This window comes from Labrus bergylta, chromosome 14 (genome assembly GCF_963930695.1).
Source record: "Labrus bergylta chromosome 14, fLabBer1.1, whole genome shotgun sequence".
NCBI lineage: Eukaryota > Metazoa > Chordata > Actinopteri > Labriformes > Labridae > Labrus > Labrus bergylta.
Window position 1 is genome coordinate 8,663,082 of NC_089208.1, and position 22,909 is coordinate 8,685,990.

General features: G+C 39.8%; 2 protein-coding genes across 3 annotated transcripts; both read left to right on the plus strand.

Moving 5' to 3' along the window:
- Nucleotides 1–698: 698 nt before the first annotated feature.
- zfpl1 (zinc finger protein-like 1) lies at nt 699–5,344 on the plus strand. 2 transcript variants are annotated; one of them, XM_020643305.3, is made up of 8 exons: nt 699–859; nt 1,950–2,062; nt 2,155–2,266; nt 2,501–2,694; nt 3,683–3,761; nt 3,848–4,042; nt 4,167–4,290; nt 4,404–5,344. In XM_020643305.3, exons 2-8 carry the CDS (start codon nt 1,961–1,963, stop codon nt 4,588–4,590), a joined length of 993 nt encoding a protein of 330 aa, XP_020498961.1. In that variant the 5' UTR covers nt 699–859; nt 1,950–1,960; the 3' UTR covers nt 4,591–5,344. The 2 variants fall into 2 exon arrangements, with proteins under 2 accessions (XP_020498961.1, XP_020498962.1); XM_020643306.3 differs by having other exon boundaries at nt 701–859; nt 1,955–2,062.
- A 3,232-nt stretch (nt 5,345–8,576) lies between these two features.
- si:dkey-273o13.3 (repetin) lies at nt 8,577–17,482 on the plus strand. Its single transcript, XM_065963334.1, has 8 exons — nt 8,577–8,675; nt 9,130–9,392; nt 10,188–13,341; nt 13,777–13,805; nt 14,065–14,226; nt 15,229–15,295; nt 15,424–15,528; nt 15,843–17,482. Exons 2-8 carry the CDS (start codon nt 9,175–9,177, stop codon nt 16,629–16,631), a joined length of 4,524 nt encoding a protein of 1,507 aa, XP_065819406.1. The 5' UTR covers nt 8,577–8,675; nt 9,130–9,174; the 3' UTR covers nt 16,632–17,482.
- The last annotated feature ends 5,427 nt before the right edge of the window (nt 17,483–22,909 follow it).

Consider the following 22,909-nt stretch of genomic DNA (forward strand, 5'->3'; position numbering starts at 1 on the left):
GAAAGTTTTCCACAAACTCTAAAGCAAAACATCAGGAAGATTAGATCAGGGATGAAAGCCCAAGTTCAATTTCCTAAAAAGTAAACTATTAAACTAATAAGTGCATTGGATCAATAATGATTAACTTCTAAGTTTCTCAGTGTCTGTTGTCAGTGTGCTAAAAGTAAAGGCCGAGACTGGAGTTTTTTTATGTTAATACCTTGTATCACTATAGATGGTAAATATGAAGTGTATCACCCATGGATAATAACATGGTAAAGATAGGCTACTATAGCGTAATAAGCATCTGGGTCGTCATGTTTTATTCAGATAAGTTATTCTGGTAATTTCTGTAATTCATATGTATACATGTGTGTCCACAAAAGACAGTTTAGATACTTTCAAGCACCTGTGCATCCTAAAAATATATATAAATGTAAATAAGAGCCTCCCCCAGTGGGATGTTTTTGATTGCTCAAGTTGAAAAAAACAAAAACAAAATGAAAAACAAAGAAATATGTTTCTCTCCTTTGTGCTTGTAACTGATCCGTCAAACATCATTTATCATTATCATCCCCGTCGTCCTCACCTCACACTTCATGGTTAACATTATTTTAAAGACCGTAAAGACGCGTGGGTCCTCCGGCGCAGTAGATGGCAGACTGTAACTGTTGGGTTGTCACAAAAACACACGAAGAAGAATCAGAAGCGGAAGAGACGTGGCAGATAAACAGACTAGAGGAAGCACCCAGCGAGCAGCACTCAACTTTCCTAATGACAGCTCCAGCGGCTGCCTTTCACCTGGATCTGACACGGAAGCTTAAATGACAGTACTTCATCACCTGAAACAAACGCGACTTTAGTAACGTCTGTGTGACAGGTAAACGTGTTTTATTTGTGTCTACATCGTAACAACCTCAACTAAACCAAGCTAGCTGGGTTAGCTCGCTACTGTAACGTCACCTGGTAACTTCCAGCTAATGGTAGCTCCTGTGAAGAATACCTAAAGGTGTAATCGTTCACGAGTTGAAATAAACACATGAAATAACTGAATTAAGTGTCTGAAACACAATGTAAGAGGTGTAGCCACTTACACCCAGGAAGTACAAATCACGTCCTCTGTTTATTTGTTTATTTGTTTATTTGGGCAGCACAGTGGAGGATGATTTGTCTGTAAATAGCCTTTCTCTTAGATTTAGTGTATCCTCTTGAGTTAGCCTGGTTTGGCACTGTTCATCCCGAGACATGTCAATATGTCATCATGTTTAGCTCCTGTTTGTTTACACACAACAAGCCAGAATGACAAACACAGACTCTCAGGTAAAGTAATGCTTTAACTTATGATGACGTAGCCCCCCCCCCCCTGCAGAAAAGGTGGGTGGAGGTGGCAAATTATTATTTAGTATAGTACAAATAGTTTAATATCATAATATAGCTGTGTGTTAAATTAAATCATAATCAATTCAAATTCACCGCAGAGCTGCTGATTGACATAAAAGAGATGACATCATACTTCATCTCACAGCTACAATGTTGTATCCTTAAAGAATCACATTGTTAACTGAGAAGACATTTGTTTTTACTTCACTGACTACAATGCTGACATTTCAACAAGCTCATTATATTACGTTATTTCCAGTCCACATTGTGAATATCTTTAACGAGTTTCAGTTTATGGTAGTTTTTTTTTTCCCATCACTGGTGTCGCACAAGAGATTTGATATCTGTGGAAAAACTACAAGCTTCACTTACTTTTTATTCGGATTGTAAGTCTGTGAATTTCAGCACATTCAAGACTGGTAACAGACACATCCAGTGTGCCTATGGATACGCAGGCTGTGAGGAAAAAGGGATTTGATTGATGTCTATCTTTAGCTGTCGTTGCTCATGTCTGTATTAAAGAGAACGCGTAGTGTAGAAAGAGTGTGCATTTATAACAAACATGCATTTGTTGTTTGTGCTCCTTACAGCGCAGGTGACTATGGGTCTCTGCAAGTGCCCGAAGAGAAAGGTCACCAATTTATTCTGCTTTGAGCATCGTGTAAATGTGTGCGAGCATTGCCTCGTCTCCAACCACAACAAGGTCAGCTGTGTGAAAAAAATGACATGATTTAAGGTGTGACAGTGATGTAATATCAAGGTAATAACTCCACATGTCCACGTTCTGCCTTTCAGTGTATCGTGCAGTCATATTTGCAATGGCTTCAGGACAGCGATTACAATCCCAACTGTACTCTGTGTAACACTCCTCTGACTGCTCAGGACACCGTAAGACTCGTCTGCTATGGTAAGTTTATCAATTCAGTAGGAATATATGCTCCTCTCTGTCAAGCAAAGCTGCTTGTATATGAAGATACAGTACAACTGAATTTTGAAAAAACTGTGTTTCCCTTGTGGATTTGGTTTTAGGTTTAAATGCATAACAATCAAGATTTGTTATGATTGATTTTTGTACACACACAGGTTTGTCTCCCACCTCTGTTGTGGTAACATTAATCTATTATTTTTTTTCCTTCCATAGATGTGTTTCATTGGTCGTGTCTCAACAACTTGGCATCTCGGCTGCCCCTTCACACGGCTCCAGCTGGATACCAGTGTCCCTCCTGTCAGACTCCAGTTTTCCCCCCTTCTAACCTTGCCAGCCCTATCGCTGATGTGCTAAAAGAGCAGCTGTCATCTGTCAACTGGGCTCGAGCTGGTTTAGGGCTGCCACTGGTAAGATCTTGTTATTGTTAAACACTTATTTGCTGACATCACAACTGTTAGACAGTCTAAATGAAAAGCACCCAGCTCTGAAAAAAATGAAGAAACCACTCCAAATGCTCAATAAATCAGCATCTCTACATGCATGCAAAGAAATGCATTTTATTCCAGCATCTGTGTTGACACAGGCACAACTCATTCTACTTAATGAGGTACCGGTACTTGATGATCACCTGACAAACCATTGCACAGTGCTAAGTAGACTGAATTGTTTCACCAGGAGGCACCATATAGCCGTGTGAAAGACTGGAGGAGCTCATGCCAAGACGCATGAAAGTTGTTATTAAAAACCATCAGTTAGTTCACCTTACATTGATTTTCTAAATCCTCTTTAGTGAACATAATGGTATTCTGTTTAAAAAATTAACATGAACCTGTTTTTGTTGCATTATTTGTGGTCTGAAAAAACAAAACATCTTTTGGTTATATTAATCAGTTTTGTCATTTTCGTCAAATAAAAGACGTTCATGAGATTATTTTATTTTGAAGTTGGGAAATGTGTAAAATAAAACATAAACTGTTCTTTTGGATCAAACACAAACCTATGAAACCAGATCAGAACAAAAAATCCACATAAAGAATAAAGAAATAAAATAAATATATCATAAAAGTAAGAAAGCAAAACTATGAAACAGACAACAGGAGAGGAAGCAGGGAATTGTTAGCAGAATCCTGCATACATGTGATCTACATTAAAAGCTATAAGAATTAGAACATCCATTATTTCTACACTTTTAAATATGGTGGTGAGATTTTAGATCTCAGTTGGGAAAAATTCTGGTGAAGTAATTGTATATAACAAAATTGCATTACCTTTAGGTGATAGATATTTTTAGATTTGAATCATTTGAGGAAACTCTGAAGAAAACATGATGTATGTACTGTTCATTTTTACTGGCCCAGTTTTAATATTATAACAAATGTCTTCTCTGACTGACAGATTGAGGAGCCTGTTGGGGTCCTTGAGGAGACCACAGCTAGTGATGTGACTGATTATACTGACTGGTCAACATTTGGTGGTGAGCATTCATGCCTACTTGTCAATAAATGTTTTATATCTTTTTAAGTGGTTTATTAAATTAACGCTTTTTCGTATCTTTCCCAGCACAAGATCAAAGTAACGTTTACCCTAGTCACTCTTACAACACCAGCATCAGCCCACCATCACATTCTGTCTCACCTCCAGCACAGGAGGAACATGCAGTTCCCCGTAAAAACGGGGATGAAATTATGCAGGATCACTCTGTAATGAACTTCACTACTACTGCCTCTACCTGCGACACAATCACAGTACACACAGGTAATGCTTTGAAAGTACAGCTTTGTCTATTCTTAAATAGCCTAAACATAAAAACGACAACTTGCGTGAGCTAAACTACCTTCTGTGTGGAAAGATTAACATGTAGTTTGATTTCAATCTCCAGCATCATCACCAAGAAAGGTCTACGACACAAGAGACGTTGGTCATAGCTCCATCACACAGATTGACTTTGATGATGACAAGTACAGAAGAAGACCAACATTAAGTTGGTTTGCTCAAATTCTCAAGTTAGTATTGTGGTCTACCTGGAAACTAGACCTCCTTTAATACAGTTTCAGTATGATTTAATCACGCTATAAATGTTATTTTAATGTCTGATTTTTAATTTTCTTTCTTTCAGAAATCTCACTGGTGGAAGACGGACATCTCTGTCTTGGAAACAGCGCGTCTTCATGCTTCTCCTGGTTGGAGTTATTGGATTCTTTACGCTGATAATCATCATGGCTAAACTTGGACGTGCCTCTGCTGGCTCAGACCCAAATTTAGATCCTCTTCTCAACCCCAACATCCGTGTTGGGAAAAACTGATAACAAGCATTGATTCCTTTTTTTTCCTTCTCTGTCACAATATAAGCCTGGAAAGGCTTAGCTGAAATGGGACTTTCCGATTCACTGTCAGCCCAACAGAGGGAGCCATTTACCCAATTTGAATGGGGAAGAGAAAGAGACATTGCATCTCTTTAGAACAGAGGAAATCTCTGCCTCCATTCAGTAGGAACATGCCAGGGCCCTTCACAAACTAGATGTTATTACATTCAGGATCTTCCCTGCTATTCTGGTAAATCAACCCCTTAAAAAAATGTCCAAAGGGGACCAAAGCCCTGTGCTGATAGGTGAAGGATCAACCAATTGTTGCTTTGAAAAGCTGATGATGGGGAGAGTTAGTTCTTATGTTTAACAATTCCAGCTAACAATTGTCAGTGAACTTTTAAAGTTGAATCTTAATTTCAGTAGAAACTAAACACTGTTGATGTTTAAGAACATCTTTAGCTTGCCGAAACATCAGAATGCACATTATCAACAACACAACATTTATAAACAACTACTAGTTTATAAGCTGATTACTCTTCTTTGGTTTGAGGAGCCTATGTGCATTTTATTCCTGCTGAAATGACTCTCAATTCAGAGACCAGATAAACCACACACAAACTAAATACACAACTATTTAAGGGTGTCAGCATTTCTTTTGAATTCAGTGCATTGCTTTTTAATTTTGCACACATGCTGTATGTATTTTTTCTGATGTTTCTTTGACTGTCTATTAAATGGGAATAACTCAGAATTGTGTATGATAAAGTTTTATAAAGTTCATTAATCATGGACGTTATCTACTGGCCTGCCTAAGCAAAATCAAACATGACTAGTTTCTGAACTGCCATGTGTGTAATACAGTTTATTTGATTATAGATATGATTAGTGCATAAAGTAATCAAGTATATATTCAAAATGTTATTCTAGTGCTCTGTTTTTTGTATAGCAGCGTCTGGCAAAAGCAGCAAAATAACACTCCACTGAAAATAAGTCACCAGATAACAACCTGATGAAAGGACTTATTGTCCGGCTCAGCCATGACACCATCATTCAATTATTTTTGCACACTGCTTCCCCTGGTGGTACATCCAGCTAAGTTCAGGACCTCTGCTTGAGCTCAGTGATGGGAGTGAACTTGGATTAGGTAAAGGTCACTCAGTCATTAGTTTCCTTAAGTCAATTTGAATGACTTGAAAGTGCCCGTTTTCTATGATAAAAGTTCTTAATTGTATTTGGAGGTTTTTCAGTCAGTGCTTCTGTACTGTTATCATATTATCTACAGCAGCAATTGTGACAAAATATTCATCATGCTAAATATGACCATAGACAATAAATAATGGACTCACTGGTTCATACTGGGTCTGTAGTTTCATCTTTTTGGGTTTTCTTCCTTGAGTGACCATCTTTGGACAAGAGGTCTCAAGTGCCGGAGATAAACATTGGCAAAGGTTAAGATGTAGCTGACAAATGAGCCAGAAAACCATCAAATTCTAACAATGTGGCAACTGAGAACCGAGTTGTACATTAATCAGACTAAAGAAGCTAAGAGAATATTTAGAATGTAGCACTTACTTTAGGACAAAATGTCTTGTTGGACAATTAGCAGCGAGTGTGAAAAAAAACAAAACAGGTAACATAACTGAAAAAAACATATTCTCTGCTGAATAAGAGCTAAAAGAATCCTGACTCCCAGGTACGAGCTAACCAGATAATTCAGTGTAACACCGAAGGAGCTAACAAGCCGGGTGCAGTGAGCTCAGACTCGTATAACATGCTATTTAATGCTAACTATACTAGTTTTTCACTTACTGGCCTGTGGACAGCAGTTAGAAAAGAAACACACAAACACTGCAGAAAGGTTGAGTCATTAGCAGACAGCTAGCAGCACACAGCTAACACTCAAAGGGCGAGGATGCCTCATAATGTGCGTTACTTTAAGCCTGAGTATTAATAAAACAAATGAGTTATACATATCACTCTGTACAGTTATAATGAAAGAAAATAAGCCACACAGATCTAACCTGTTTCTTTCTTAAACCAGGCTGCGTTTTAATTTCTGCTGTAAAGTTGCACATTTTAACATTGGGCCTAATGAAAATGGACTCGACTTTTGGAGCCAGCCTCAAGTGGCCAGACCAGGAACAGCAGTTATTTGTGCTTCTACCTCAACCTTACTCTTAAATTCAACTTTCCAGTTGAGAAACCTAAAGGTATAACTGTGAAGGATGAATATTCCCTCAACAGATGCACAGGTTTACTCCTTTAAAACTGTAATTTATTTGAAGGAAAGATTTAACGATTACATGGAATGTGAAATTAAGTGTCTGTAACTATCTCCACGGTACAAAAGCAGTGTGTCAGTGTTTCAGCATGGAGAGTATGCATCACAATGAGGTGTATGGTGACATCTTTGTATGATGTAACTTTGTCACATCTTGTCCTTAGTAATTCTCTTAATAATCCCCTTTAAGAGTTGATATCAGAGTTGTAAATATTCACTAGTACGTCTCGTGTTGGCATGTGTTAGATAATTCTTCTAACTTTCCATTATGTTTGCCAGACAGTCACGGCAGTGTAGGTTATGCAATGATTGTCAGTGGATCCGAGCCACATAACATTGATGCAGGGAAAGCTGCCTGGGGCAATGAAGATACATGCTGCAAAGTTACAATTAGGATGACAGATATTGCACTTGCACACACCACAAAGCTGTGGTAGATATTCTCTGATATGCTTGTTGTCATATGATAGGGGTTTAAGTCATTAGAGGTTTGATATTACATGACGAAGTCTTGTCATGCATAATTGGCTTTGTCGCCTATTGGAATTCAATGTGTTTGTCAGTAACTCTGAGTTATTAGATTGCCCATTGCACTGACATAATAGGGACATTCTGATCAATAGGTGACACTTTTTCGTTATCAGGCACTGTGTAAGCAGCACAGTGTTTTTGTACCTCTGCTCTGTTCTTATGATGACAGTCACAGGCGGAAAGAATATATCTTTGTGATGAACTGGTGACATCTGGAGTGATTTTTCCTCTTTCTTTTACTTTAAAGTTTTATCATTGCACGAAGCAGGCCCTGATATGTTCTGACAAGTGCAAGGGGCTTGTGTGTTTATTTTAAAAGCTGCAATAATATAAGAAGATAGTTTGTGACATTTAACATCCACCCACTACCTTGCCTCAAGTTATACAGGCTCGAGCAGAGTTTGCTTCTGACATTTTTTTGCCTCTGCTTCTATACTACTTTTGATGTGTCACAGTGAGGGGGTCCATGTTCGAGTTGAGGAGTGAATGCTGGGAGCCTGTGTTTTTGGCTGGTACAGTGAGTCAGACACTTGGGGCATATAAAAAAAAATCATTGGCACAGACTTAATTCTCAGGATATCAAGCTGCTGAAAAAGTGGTTGTGTCTTTAGCATTAATTTGTGTCAGTTTAAGCGGTTTATTAATCAAATCCTTCAAAACAAAATTGTGGATTTGATTAAATATTTGGAATAGCTTCACTTTAATATCTTTAACACTATTGTTGTTTAACTTCAGCTCTGTTTTTGGCTCCTCACCTTTTTTATTTATTTAATTGTGCACTCTGTGCTCTCTTTTGTTGGCTGTCTTTGCTCTTGCTGCTGTAACACTGTCAATTTCTCCAATGTGGGATTAAGGTTTATCTAATCTGTTCTCCAACCAAAAAAACCTCAAATGTATCTTTTTTTAACAACAAACACATGAGAATAAATCAAGGTCTGTGTATGTAGTGTACACAAATATACAGTATGCATTTGTTTGAAGTACTGTAGCAGAGCACAGTGTGTTAATAATTGATCCTGGTATCTTTAAAATGTATGCATGAGCCATTATTAACAGGGCGGCACACAGCAGAGTTTAACAAAGTTCAAAGTAGCTGCGAGCGACAACTGGCCCCTCTGTCATTGGATGACATAGGAGTACTTATTGATGTGTGAGTGCATGTGTGTGATGCATGTGCTTCCCAGTTCAATTAGAAGGTGCATCACTGAGAGGGACTCATTTTGTGGGAATGAACACTACTGCCTGTGTTCTCCCGGGGATCTCTGAGAAAGTAAGTACTGATGTTTGCCGTGTGGTTGATTACAAACTAATGCATGAATTAGCTATACCGTCAAGACTCAACTAAAAACCTAGAAATTGTTTAATCATTTTATGTTTAAAAGCAGTGCCTGTAATTTTCCATAGCTGTATTTTAGACAAAAACATCTGCATTTGACTTTTCTTTTTATTTGTTACTGCTTGTAGCCCTGCATTATTTAGGTATCTTAAATTATTTTATTTTTTTTCATATTTTTGGTTCAAACCTTTTGTATGTTGTGCATAAAACTAAGTCATATGTCGATTTTTAAAGTTGTAGTTGATTATCAAATAGTATCAACGTGTTTTTCTGAATTTTCTGCTTTATTAATATGAACCTTAATTTCAGTAATACTATGAAAACTCTGTTTAGCAGACTAATTTACGTTTCAAGGTGAATAATAAAATATTTTTTTCTCCGGGGACAGATCTTGATAGTTTCTTAAGGCCACTCTACATTTCAGCCGCCATTGATGGAGGAATATATAAGGCCTTCACATCCTCATCAGGACACCAAGGGAGTCAAAGGGCACAAACCTGAAATGTACAACCATCAAGAAAGAGACCGCAAGCGTGGAAAGACTGGGAACTCAAAAACTCAACAAATGAAGCACCATCACCAAAATCAAGCACAGCGTCATCAGCGGAACCAGCAGAAGTCCCATCAGTCAGATGACAATGATAGCCAAGAGTAAGTTTAAGTTTGGAAATCTCAAAATAAAGGCTGTGCTTTATTTAAACATAACTCTAAGATATTTACGTAGATTTTCTCTTTGAATTTTGTTTTCTATTTACAAAAGAATGTAAAAAGTAGACAAGATGTTTGCCCCTCTGAGTTTATTTGCATGAAACATTTGATTTAGGAGGGCAATCCTACAGTATGCACATCACGCAGGATCACGACAATATAAAACAGAGTCTATACACTCACTCAATGCCACAAAAAGTGAAATATGGAGAGAGACTTGCACACCAATAGGCTGATAAGCACTGTGAAGGTAGGTGTGTTAGCACAGTTTGCAAAACATCTACTTAAGACATTCAAACTGTCTCCAAAGCAGAATTGCGAAGTAAAAAAATGCAAAGGACTGCGGTGTTAGACAATGCATATTGAAAAAAAAAACATGAAAGACAGATCCCAACTTTATAGGACAGCAAAACCACATTCTTTTTCAAATTAAAGTTGTTTATATTAATGTATATATATATATATATGTATATAAAGATTACATTTTAAATAGGGAAAGCTCATGCCTTAGCAACCCCTCTTTCTGTATTGTGTTTTTTTAAATCAAAGACCACTACCCAATCACCAAATGGTCCAAAGAGTGTAATCATTTCACTTTTTTCTGACATTAAGTAAGCTTTTGAGCTTGTCATATTTGTCTTACATTGTTTGTATTTCAATATCATTGTGTTTTCATTTACTCAGCTTTGTGTCAAAATTGAATCGGTCTTTAACAACCATATTTTCTTTTTAAAATAGCATCCATTCAACAGCAGAGGACAGCATTTTTAGTGATCATCACCCAAACCATCCACGTCACTTTGAAAACAACCAGACCCACCACTCTCACCATTACCACCGCAAGCAGAGCCATCGCCATGTTTCTCTATCCGAGATTTCCTCAACTAGTTCTTCTTCATCCTCTTCATCTTCTTCTTCACCCTCATCCTCCTCTCCATCTTCCTCATCTTCTTCCTCCTCTTCCTTTTCTTCCTCTTCTACATCATCTTCCTCTTCCTCCTGTCTGTCGTCTGAATCCAGCAGTGGAGGATCAGAGAGAGGTCCTAGTATGAAGCACTCACAGTCCTGCTCGGACATTTCCAGGAAGTACAGGTACCTGGAGGATGGTGATGACACCGCTCCTCTGATTGATAAAGGAGGTAATCAAAATATGAATAAACTAGATCGAGTAAAAGCCAAGTCTTCTGCCTCTGGACCTGCTCATGGAACCCTGAAGAACAAACGGAGGACCAAAAGTGGATTAGGGGTAAATGGTGGAAGTGTTCGTAAAGCCAAATCGATGGAGGCTCTGACACAGCCTGGAGAGAGAGAGTGGGAAGAGAATAAAGATGAAAAAGAGACAGAGAAAGAGAAGACTGAAGCAAGGAAGAACCTGATGAAGGAGAAGATGAAGTTCTCTGCATTTCTGAATGAGATCACTAGACAGGTGCTCAGCCCAATGAGACTCACAACGCTGGGGGTCACAGATGCTAAGAGACCCTCTAGTCCAGCTCAGACCTCTGTGAGATCATCCTGTACAGCAGAGAGCAGCTTAGAGAGGCTGCAGAGGAGCAGACCTACCAGTGCAGACTCTGCAAGATCCAGCAAGACCCCCAAGACCACCAGGACCAGCAACGACAGCACAACGCTCTCTCACTCGAAATCTTTACATAACCATCACCATGGTCACAGAGCTGCAGACTCACCGTGCCAATTGACCTGTCACATGACACACAGAGCCAGGAGCTGCGCTGACATTGGTTGTTCACCAAAACAACAGACACACAAACGACATCTACACCATCACCGTGGAGATCAGCACCGTTCTTCTCATCGCCGTCACCATGGAGACCACAACAGCCCAAATTATCCCCATCACCATGGAGACCACAACAAAATTCACCACCATCACCATGGACACCACCACAGTCCTGATTGTCATCCTACTGATCCCCACCATCACTACAGTGACCATCACCATGGGCACCAACATGGCCATGCTTCTCACCATGGAGACCATCATATAAAAACTCATCACCATCACCATGGGGATTACCATAGCCCAACACATCGCCATGGAGATCAACACAGTTCAGGTCACCATCGCCGTATCAGCCATCCAAATACTAAACAACTTCACCATGGAGACCACAGCCCCACAATTCATCATCACCATAGTGACCAACATACCACAACACAGCCTCGCAGCTATCATCATCACCATGGTAATGAACACAGTGCACTACATCAGCATCATCACCACAGAGACCATCAGCGTCATCATGGTGATCACCAGCATCACCATGGTGATCACCAAAGTTCAGACCACAAGCATCACCATGCCGAGCACAGCCCAACAATTCAGCGTCACCATGGAGACCACCAACATCACCATGGTGACCACCAGCATCACCATGATGATCACCAAAGTTCAGACCACAAGCATCACCATGACGAGCACAGCCCAACAATTCAGCATCCTCATAATGACCACCAGCATCCTCATAATGACCACCAGCATCACCTTGAAGAGCAAAGCCCAACCATTCAACATCACCATGGAGATCATCAGCATCACCATGGAGATCATCAGCATCACCATGGAGACCACCAGCATCACCATGGTGATCACCAAAGTTCAGACCACAAGCATCACCATGCCGAGCACAGCCCAACAATTCAGCATCCTCATAATGACCACCAGCATCACCATGATGACCACCAGCATCACCATGGTGATCACCAAAGTTCAGACCACAAGCATCACCAGGCCGAGCACAGCCCAACAATTCAGCATCCTCATAATGACCACCAGCATCCTCATAATGACCATCAGCATCACCATGATGACCACCAGCATCACCATGGTGACCACCAGCATCACCATGGTGACCACCAGCATCACCATCATGACCAAAGTTCAGACACTCATCATCACCATGATGAGCACAGCCCAACCATTAAACATCACCATGGAGACCACCAGCATCACCATGGTGACCAAAGTTCAGACACTCATCATCACCATGATGAGCACAGCCCAACCATTAAACATCACCATGGAGACCACCAGCATCACCATGGTGACCACCAGCATCACCATCATGACCAAAGTTCAGACACTCATCATCACCATGATGAGCACAGCCCAACCATTAAACATCACCATGGAGACCACCAGCATCACCATGGTGACCACCAGCATCACCATCATGACCAAAGTTCAGACACTCATCATCACCATGATGAGCACAGCCCAACCATTAAACATCACCATGGAGACCACCAGCATAACCACAGTGACCACCAAAGTGCAGAACATCAGCATCACTTTGGCAAGCAAAGCCCAACAATTTCTCATCATGGAGATCACCAAAGTGAAGCTCATGTGCTTCACTGTGAAGATCATCAGCATCACCATGGAGACCATCTTCTTCACCATGGAGATACCCAGCATTACACAGTAGACCACCAGCATCACCATGGAGAACTCCCAAGTGCTGACCATACACATCATCATAGAGACCAACTTGATTCGGACATTCAGCAACATCATGGAGACCATCACAGTCTGGGCCATCAGCACCACCATAGTGACCACCACAGTCCATCCCACCATTATAACCACGGCACCCACCATGATGCAGATCATCAGCATCACCATGGCAACCACCACAGTGCAGACCATCAGCATCACCATGGAGACCACCAGATTCCAGACCATTCACATCGCCATGGAGATCACCAGAGTCCAGACCATCAACATCACCATGGAGACCACCACAGTCCAAACCATCATCATCACAGTGGTGATCACCAAAGTGACTGTCAGTCAGTTAAAACAGACTCTGGGAGCAGTGGTCCTTCAGGTCATGAAGAAGAACTGATGAGCTTCAGCCCCTCATTACATAAAGTATGTTTATAATAATAGCATAATGATATAAGTTTATATGTATGATGATAATACCCATTATGATGTTGATAGTATGTATGTGTATATATATATGTATACACATAAAATATGTGTATATATGTGTTTGCACATGTACTGTATATGCACATATATCTAAAGTATGACCTCTCTCACCCACAATCCTATTACAGTGTGTCCATAAAGTCATCAATGACAGTCAATACTCACACTCTCACACACGTTTCATTAACAGTTATGTAATAATGTTCCACTCATTGACAGCAGAGTGCTCGTCACTGTGGATATTCCACAACAATAGATTCTTTTATTACACCAAATTAGATTGACATTTCTCTTGTCTAATATCTTCATATTGTAAAATGATTTTCTGAATTGAATTCTTCATGTCATAATAATTCCATTTTTTTTAAACAGGGGAAGGTGAATGAGCTGGGTCGAATCATGTAAGTGTAGAGTATTTTTAGTGTGATTACTTCAATTCAAAGTAAAGGGATGCTAATAACAATGACATTGTCAAATATTTGGCTGTACACTTGGATTTTTTTTTTTTTGCCAGTATCACATAAATCATTGACCACTGTAATTTTACACCCAATGGTTAAAATATGAACGAGATTCTGTTATCTTATCAATAAATTCATGAAAAGCCAATGGCCTTTCCCTCAATCATTTTAATTTCCATTTGTTTATCTTTCCTGGTAGGATACTTCAAGAGCAGAATGAAGGTCTGCATCAGAGTCTGCTAAAGACTGCGGTGAGGATGGAGTGTTTGGGAGAAGAGTTCATATGCAGCCAAAAGCTTTTGGAGACAGAACTTCAGAGGACACGTATGGAGCTCAACAACCTCACAGAGAGGTTTAAGAGGTAAACTATGCCTCAGTTTACACTAATCATCAAATAGGAAACAAGCATAGGAAATGTATCTACACATTTTCTTGTCTTGGAGTTTTTGTTTAGTCAACAATTGAAGTTCAATAGCGACAACATACTGCATGTGTTATTTTTCTATATTATTACATGCTATTGCTGTAAATGAACTCAAAGTTGCTGGGCCAAATACTTTTTGGGGGTTGGCTTGAATAAGGCTTCAATGGAGAAGGACATGCTCTCACAGATAGCTAGTTAAGAGATGCTCAAGAAGGAAGATCACTACAGGGATTTCTTGTGGAAACTTTTCAGTCTTAAAGGGGCACTATGTAAGTTGGAGAAGTGAAACAATTCTATGCTATATAAGTACGCAAACATTATTTAAAAAAAAAAAAAGGATCCCTGGAACACTGTTTAGAGCTTAAAAGCTACCAGGAGAGTTACGCTTTCACTGTTGCGGGCCCCCCACCATAACTTCTCGCATATCATTTTATCTTCAAACAGTGTTCCAGGGACCTCTAAGGACAGTTTGTGTATAGAGTTATGAACATAAACCACAGAATCTGTACATTTCTCCAACATTCAAATTTATCTACCAAAACTCCATAGTGCACCTTTAATTGGCAAAAAGTGAAAGAAAGAAAGAAAAAGGAAATACAGTCTGATTTATATGTTCTGCTCTGAAATTACAATGCTGTTCAGATGATTCAAAGTAAAAGACGGAAAGAGAAAAGAAAAATTACCAATGATGAATGAAAGAAATGACAACATTTGACAAGCAATGAATTCCAGCCATACTTATGTTTCCAAAGCTTCAACCCTGTCATTTATTGTTTTCCCTGAATAAATGAATAAATAGATATAATTTCACAAAGAAAGCTAGATAGCATAGCAAGGAAATTCATGTTTTCACCAGCCGTCTCAATATTTTAACTGAAGATGATGAGCTCCAATGTTGTTATTGTTGATTAACTTCTCTCCCTGTCTGCCTTTCTCTAGACTACACGACAACTGCGCCTCCACACAACAAACCAACTCTCTTCTCGAGCAAAGGCTTCACTTAGTGGTGAGCATGGAAGTACTTCCAAAGTTTGTTAGAAAGATGAAAAGTTGTTATAGGAAAATGTTTTGTGACAGGTAGGAGACCATTTTTTGTGAATAAGTGAATACTTGAAATATGTCTCTCTCTGTCAGGCCCAGAGTATGGAAGGAGAACGTGAGAGGTTGAACCGGCGTATTTCAGCACTGACGGAGAAGCTTGCTGATGCAAAACTTGCCAACAGTGTGGAAACATTCAGTGTAAGATCTTTATATTTTTTCCTAATTCTTAGCATACAGTGACACCACTATGCACATACAAAAGCAGTGGAGGAAAATCAGTAAGGGAAGTGCCACCATGTCAGAAAAAGATTCTGGTATTCTTTATGAAATCTAATTTTCAGGAGGTGCATGAATACAGTGATCATGACAAACAGATAAATAAGATAAGAATTTCCGAAAAAATCTCTGGCAAATTGTTTAGCACACATACAGAGTCTAGCAGTAGTTTGTTTTAATATCAATATAATAATTTATTCTATAGATGATCAACTTTTATCTTCTCCTCACTGCAGGGAACATTAATGCTGCAAAGAAATGAACACGATTTTCAGCCAGATGACATTCTGAGCCAGGTGGTTCACCCCATCACTCCCCCTCCGATTGAGTTCATGGACAACCACAACTATGTAAAGGTCCAAGCCGGAGGAGGGCAGGAGCTTCCTCTGGGGTCAGTTCCAGAGGAAGAGGAGTCTGACTGGTCAGAGTTAGGAGAAGACACACCACGATTCATACTGACAGGATCTAACAGAGGTCCTGTCTGGAGACACCAGGAAGGAGACATGGACAAAGACAACGAGTCTGGGGGAGATGATATTTTTGGTCGACACTGTCCATGTCCAATACCTCACCTCCAGTTCAGTATCCACAGCGAGAGGTCTGATGGCATGGCAGGCGATGGCACTTACAGGATCGCCAAAAGTCCAACCCATGGCTCAGCCATGTTGATCCGGTCAGCTAGCATGGAGGACATCCCTCATGCACACCATGAAATGCAGAAGGAGCTAAGAGGCATGGAGGCCATGATGAACCTTCACCACCAGGGGGATGCAGCTACGGAGGATTTGGACAACCACATCATTCATCACTGGAGAGGAAGCAACGACATAGCTATTGCCAGGCCGATAGAAAACAGGATGTCAGAGTCTCCAGTGGCCAGTCTCCAGTCAGCTGAGATGATGCTCAACCACTTCATCTGTGAGCATCAGACCAGTGAAGGTAACGTTCAGGGCAGGGCTGAGTTACACAGCTGGACTGGAGGGATTCCAGACGAGGTGTGGACAGGGGAGCGCACTCAGCTGTGACAGAAACCTGAAAGTATATTCATGGTGTAAATTACTAATTAACATTCATCTTAATTCACAAGGGAAAGTGGCTCAGCACCACTTATTAACATCTGGTCTGAGAAGTGTGTCTTAATAACATTTTGTTGTTTTCTCAATTAAAACCAAAGTCAGAAATATATAGTCATATTACAAACTTTCAACTACAAGTTTGAACTACTACTTCAAAGTACAACTTTCAATAACCTGTATATAATAAAATAAATACACATTTCCTTGCCAAATTGCAGCACATAATATATATATATATACTGAACCTTGAAACACCCTGCTTATATTTAGACATGTATTGGTGAAATGTAAATGTGTGTTTTTGTTATATAAGGATATAATGTAGGCATTCATTTTTCCTGTCCTTTTTCTGTGACAAACAAAATGTAGTTATTTAGGTTACCTGTTGGCGTTATTGCCTGAAAAGTATATATTTATGTAATGTTTGCGTAGTTTGTTAAAATGTGCAATGTTAAATGTCATATACTACTCGTGTTTAGGAGAATTGAAATCATGTTGTAAAAATTAAAACCTAAAAGGCATGCATTATACAAATTATTATAGGAACTATATACAGTATTTATTTAATCTGTCTACCTATAGTTTAATGTATTCTTGTATATTAGTACAGTTATGTAATAGCTTTTAATTTGTGTACGTGCAGAAATATTGTCCTCTCAATTTATTTCTGTTGGTAACTATATTAGTAAACCTGCTTAAATAAACTGGAGTATTTGCACAGACCTCTGAAACATGAAAACAACCCCTATGTAACTCTTTGTCCAATAAACCACTTGAAGAAATAAAAAGACATACATTTAACCGTCTTCATTTTTATTACTTATTGACTTTTCTTGCAAAGGAACAGATTCAGACAAAGAGAGTAGAGAGGATTTGCTTTACTTTCAGATTCACTGAAGAAACTGTAGAAATGTAAAGTAAACAAGAAATTGATAATGCACTCTGTAGGAGAGGAGATTCTTTACTTAGAACATGCCAGGTCTACTTTTTAATAAAGGCTGTATGAATACAGTTGGCTTCACCAGGCACATCATTTTTTAGCAGGCAGAGCTGACATTGTCTTCAAAGTCTGAGGCCATCTCATCAAAGGAAATTCTTCAGATAAGAATGAGATAGTAGCTACAGAGGATGCCAATATTTCTGCATAACATTGGTTCAGGCCTGTGTCACAGTTAATGAGGATGCCATAGTCAACAACAATTGAACTGACATTCCTGTGTCTCTCAGGGAAACAGTAATAACTCCAGTGATACACTGCGTTCTTATCTGGCGCCATAGGTCAATATTTTAATTTGTTGTTTCAAGTCAAAATACCTTCAAAATGTGAAAAAATAACTCGACCCATAAGTCAGAATGACTTAAAAGGTGTTTCATAAGTTTACCTGATACCAGTATACCCTAGATGATCGACTTTGTTCTTGTATCATCAAACATGCAGCCATATATCTTGAGCACTACAGAAAAGACAGGAGCAGAGCAGTCAGCTGATCACCACCTGGTGGGGGTTGGATCTCACTCAAATGTTGAAAACTGGGTCTCCTTACCTTTACCAAAAGGGTGAAACAGCGTCACCAAAATCTAACTTGTGGTCAGAAATATATGACACCCGTAGTGATAAGAAGAACTACGTAGAGAATAAACGGTTTTGTTAGGAAAGGCATGCTAAATTAGGCTACTGGTGCGGGAGATAGGGGCTCGGTTCCCCGACGGTACTGATGTAAGTTTTACGGTGATACTGTCTAAACAGTCAGTTGTAAATTTGGTCAGTACCATATTTACAGTCTATCGTCAGTACTACTCAATGCTGTAAGAGACAGCACTGAAAAGCAGATTACTGTCAGCAACCGAATATAGCTCTTGTATTTTATCAATCCCACCATATCTTTAACTGATAGGACTGATTTTAACTAGATAATGAGCCATACGTAGAAGTTGTTTTCTTAAGATAAAAAATGGCCAGCTGTGCCATTGTTTTCCAGTAGGTAGGCTAGGTGGTGCTCAAATTGCAACCAAATCTGTACTCAAAATTACAACCTATTGAAACTACAACCCTGGCTGCTTCTGATCTTTCATTGACAATGGGTCAAAAGCTGTGTGTGGTGTAGCTGGATGTGTAGTAGCCAGTGCAAGCAGGAAAGGTACAGTAGCCTATATGGAGAGGACATTAACTGTGTTAACTCCATAACAGAACATTACAATTAAATAGCCTGTTATCATGACAGAAAATGTTAGACCATGAAAAACAGAATGAGGCTCTGGAATCTCATTTTACAAAAAAAGTAAAAATACAAATCTATCCATCTCATTCCTAGCCCCCATGGTACTTTGTGTGAATTATGGACGTCACTTCTGGTGCTTTCTGTCACTGAACCCGGAACTGGTGTTTATTATTAGCAATGGGACAAGTATTCTGAATGAGCAACTTGGAGATAAAAATTATGGAACATCATTTGTTGCACTTCAAACGAGATAATGTGATCATCATCCATGTGTGAATTTGAGCAAGTTAGCACACAGTTTAGAACATTTGTTAAATATTTGGCCTTTTCAATCATTAATCAAATAATTTCATTTTTCTACACACAGGTAGTTGAGCTTAAAACGTTTAGTTCATGCTGCCCTGCACTCAGCCATGAATCACCCTCATGTTACATTAAACTGTAAAGACAACAATACAACTAACGTCCCCGCGCCTGAAATCCTAACGGTACCTGATGTCCTCCTGGCGCTGCTGTCACTCTTTTTTAAGACACAACGTTTCTTCTCCAATGGTCTGTCGTAGCCCAGACACAAAGTGGGATAAGAGTTTTCCTTCGTTGGCTTCCTTCCCACATAATGTAATGAACACAGGTACAAAGTTTTTGGTGGTCTCTTCGGGTTAAAAGTTTTAAACCACGTCCTTTGGGATTCATCATCTGCAGGTAAGCGATGGAAACTGTAACATGTGTCACAGAAACAATCCCGTTTTGTCTTCAGTGCATGTTCAGTACACCGCTGTTCAAGTCTGGTTATTAGTACAACCGTGAATGGCGCAATAGGTAACAGAACTCCGCAGGGACATTTCAGATATAAATAACTTGTGACATATAATATAACCTAAATTAATATATAACAGTAAAAAATCTGACTAAAAAAAGCAGTATTTGCAAATTAGAAGACGATTCCTTTTAAAAGAACCGCTGTTGATGATTAGGCCTACCGCTCGTCCAGACGACGTTAGCACTGACAACAGCAACACTTCTCTGATGTGTATGAGTAGATACAGTGAATAGTTATTTGTCTACATCTAGTGGCCGACTCTTATTCAGCAGAGACCCACTGGTGACTGACTTCCTAGTATATTCTGTTCATTATCTGGAAACTAAAATGGTACTGTATTAATAAAACATAGGATTAGAATTGACTGTTCTAAGAGTTTTATTAATGACAAACAGTTTAACCCAAATTCAGTAGTTACATTCATGGCAAGTTTACATGCAATCACCCTGAACAATTATGGGAATGTGTGAGAAAAAACTGGAGCACCCGGGGGGAAACCCACAGTAACACTAAGACAACTAATTAAATAAAAGACAGGTTTGATATATGGGGAGAGGGGAGGGGTTGCTGTCAGACAGTGTCAGTACAAAGTCCACAGCAGGCAGTGAACGGCTTTACAATAGCTTTGGACACAGCTGTGAAGAATTTGACTATGGCGTTCTTCTTTTTTGTCAGGGAAAACAAAGCCAGGTTAGTTTTCAAGGCCTTGACAAAATCATTGGCAACAGCTGGATCTTGTGTTATCATGGCTACCATCACCTGCCTCGCAGTGCCAAACATTTGTCTCAGATCCCTGAACAGAGCCTTGGGCATCTTCGTAAACCTTCGACTGTCAGAGTCGATGACAGAGTTGATGTAATTGCTGTCTTCCAGTGCCTTATGCGACATGTGTTCTATGATCTGGTGGAAGTCTAGCTCAAGCAGCGATGTCTCTGCGATGTTGCAGATGAATCATCAGGCTCTGAAGGTCTTGACTGAGGTTCAACGGGGCTTTGCTCCTTATGTACATCGCAGCTGACTTCCTCTGGTGTCAAAATGATCTCGTCCTTCTCTTTGTCAGAGATGAGAGGATGTATTTTTGTCTTCCTGCAGGCTCGGAAGGTTTTGGTAATAGCTGTAGACACAGATGTGCAACACTGGAAAAAAACACTCTTTGGTGGGGAAGAGTGGACAATCAGGTGATACTTTAAGCACTTGACAATTGCATTGTAAAAATCTGGGTCTCTTGACGTCATTGCAGTCTGGAGGATGTTTTCAGGGCCAAACTGCTTGCGTAGGTCTTCGAACAGAGCCTTGTATATCTTCTCAGTGGATTCATAATCAGGATTAATAAAAGTATCTATACCAAAAGTTTCTTTCACTGTCCTGTCTGCCAAATCCTCAATGATATCACTAAAGTCCCTCAGAGTAAGTGGTATAGTGGAAGCTTCAGTAATACGCGTAATCAACTTAACAAGCACCAGGGACACCAGGCCTTTGTTGTGTGTGGCACTATTTACCGATGGGTTTGACTGAGTAGAAGAAATGCTTGAAGTTACTGTAGCTATGGAATTACTTCTGTTTACAGAAGGCAGAGTGCATGTAGGCTCTGTGGGGAAGGGTGAGGTAGCTATTGTGTCTGTTTTTTCAAAAGTGACAGACTTTTGGCAACTATGTTGTTTCTGGTATGCTAGCATCCTCTGAAACTTTGGTACCTGGAAGGCAGTCAATGCACTCAATTGATTTCTGGCTGAGAGTGTCTCCATATTCTCCATCTTCATCATTCTTGGCTGATCTCGCCATCTGTTTTTCACAATTGGCCGATTGTCTTTCTAATCTAGATTTAGATTCCTCCATTGTAGATGTAGAGTAGTCTTCCATTTCTTCTATTTCACTCGTAATTAATGTGAAGTTAATTTTTGAAGTGGTTTTCAATCCTCCTAATTGCCTAAAATACACAGTGTTTATGAACATCAACAAGCAACAGTGTAAGAATGTAAATGAACTCCAGGCTTTTATCTTGTAGTGTTCCAAATGACCAGCTCATAAATTGTGTGGTTGTCATGACAACTAATTCATAACACATTATGGAAATGGCCACCTGGCGGGTGGTCATTTATTTGCGATTCATTAACCAGTTTTATTTTGTATTTTCTAAACATTGTCAAATGTTTAGATCAACTGTCTGTACTTACTGTCGAGGGGACAAGCCAATGTTCTTTTATACAGAAACCTATCTGAGAAAGAAAACCCAGAGAGGAGGGGACTGGGAATGTCATTAGACGCATCACTGTCAATCCAGGAAACAAAAGAAGGACTTCTCTTCATCCTGCCATAAAATAGTGTTAATTTGAGGAAAATATTAAAAACCTGGTAAATAAACCCACCTGTATGTAATTTTTTTTATACAATGTCCCAATGGCTTTGAACCTATATTTATGCAATTATTTAAATCTTGTGATCCATTTTTAACCTTTGTTTTTTAGACAAAACACATTTTTCAACCCTTTACACAAGCATCATTCAGTCAATTATTTTATATGCATGAGTGCTGTAAAATGGGGCCCCCTTAGGGAGGTTTCCTACTGTCATTGCAAACTTTGCACATTTTGAGCCACCGCTGTGGTTTGAAGTTTATCAGCCTTTAGGTGCCCCCTACTGGCCAGGGGCCCCAAGCAGTTGCCTGTTGACAAACAGCGCCTCTGAAAACACTGACTGAAATGACAGCTGACAGCAGTCCTGACACTCCTTACCTGGCCTTACCTCACTCACCAATGCTTTTATGAATTTCTTGCCCTTCACTTCCCAATCAGCAACACTACTGAGCCAGCCACATCCAACAAACATAAAGCTGCGGGTGCCGGTAACCTATGGTAAGTGTGTGCACCCCATGTAGGCTACAGACCTCTAGAGTGGGCTACCCCGGTTCCAATCCGACCTGTGGCTCCTTTCCCACATGTCATGTCTGTAATATTTACAGTCTATGGTCATTCCCCACTCTCGCTCTCTCCCAGACAAAGGCACTGCTAGTCAACAGGCAACTGATTGGGGCCAAAGACCAGTAGGGGCCCCAGAGGGCTGACCAAAGTTAAACTAAAGCAGCAAACCATAATGTGCAAATTTTGCAATGACTCTTATTGCCGTGCTGAACACTGGTTTTAGGGCCCCCAAAAGGACTGTAGAATCACCACTGCTCCCAGATTTCTAGC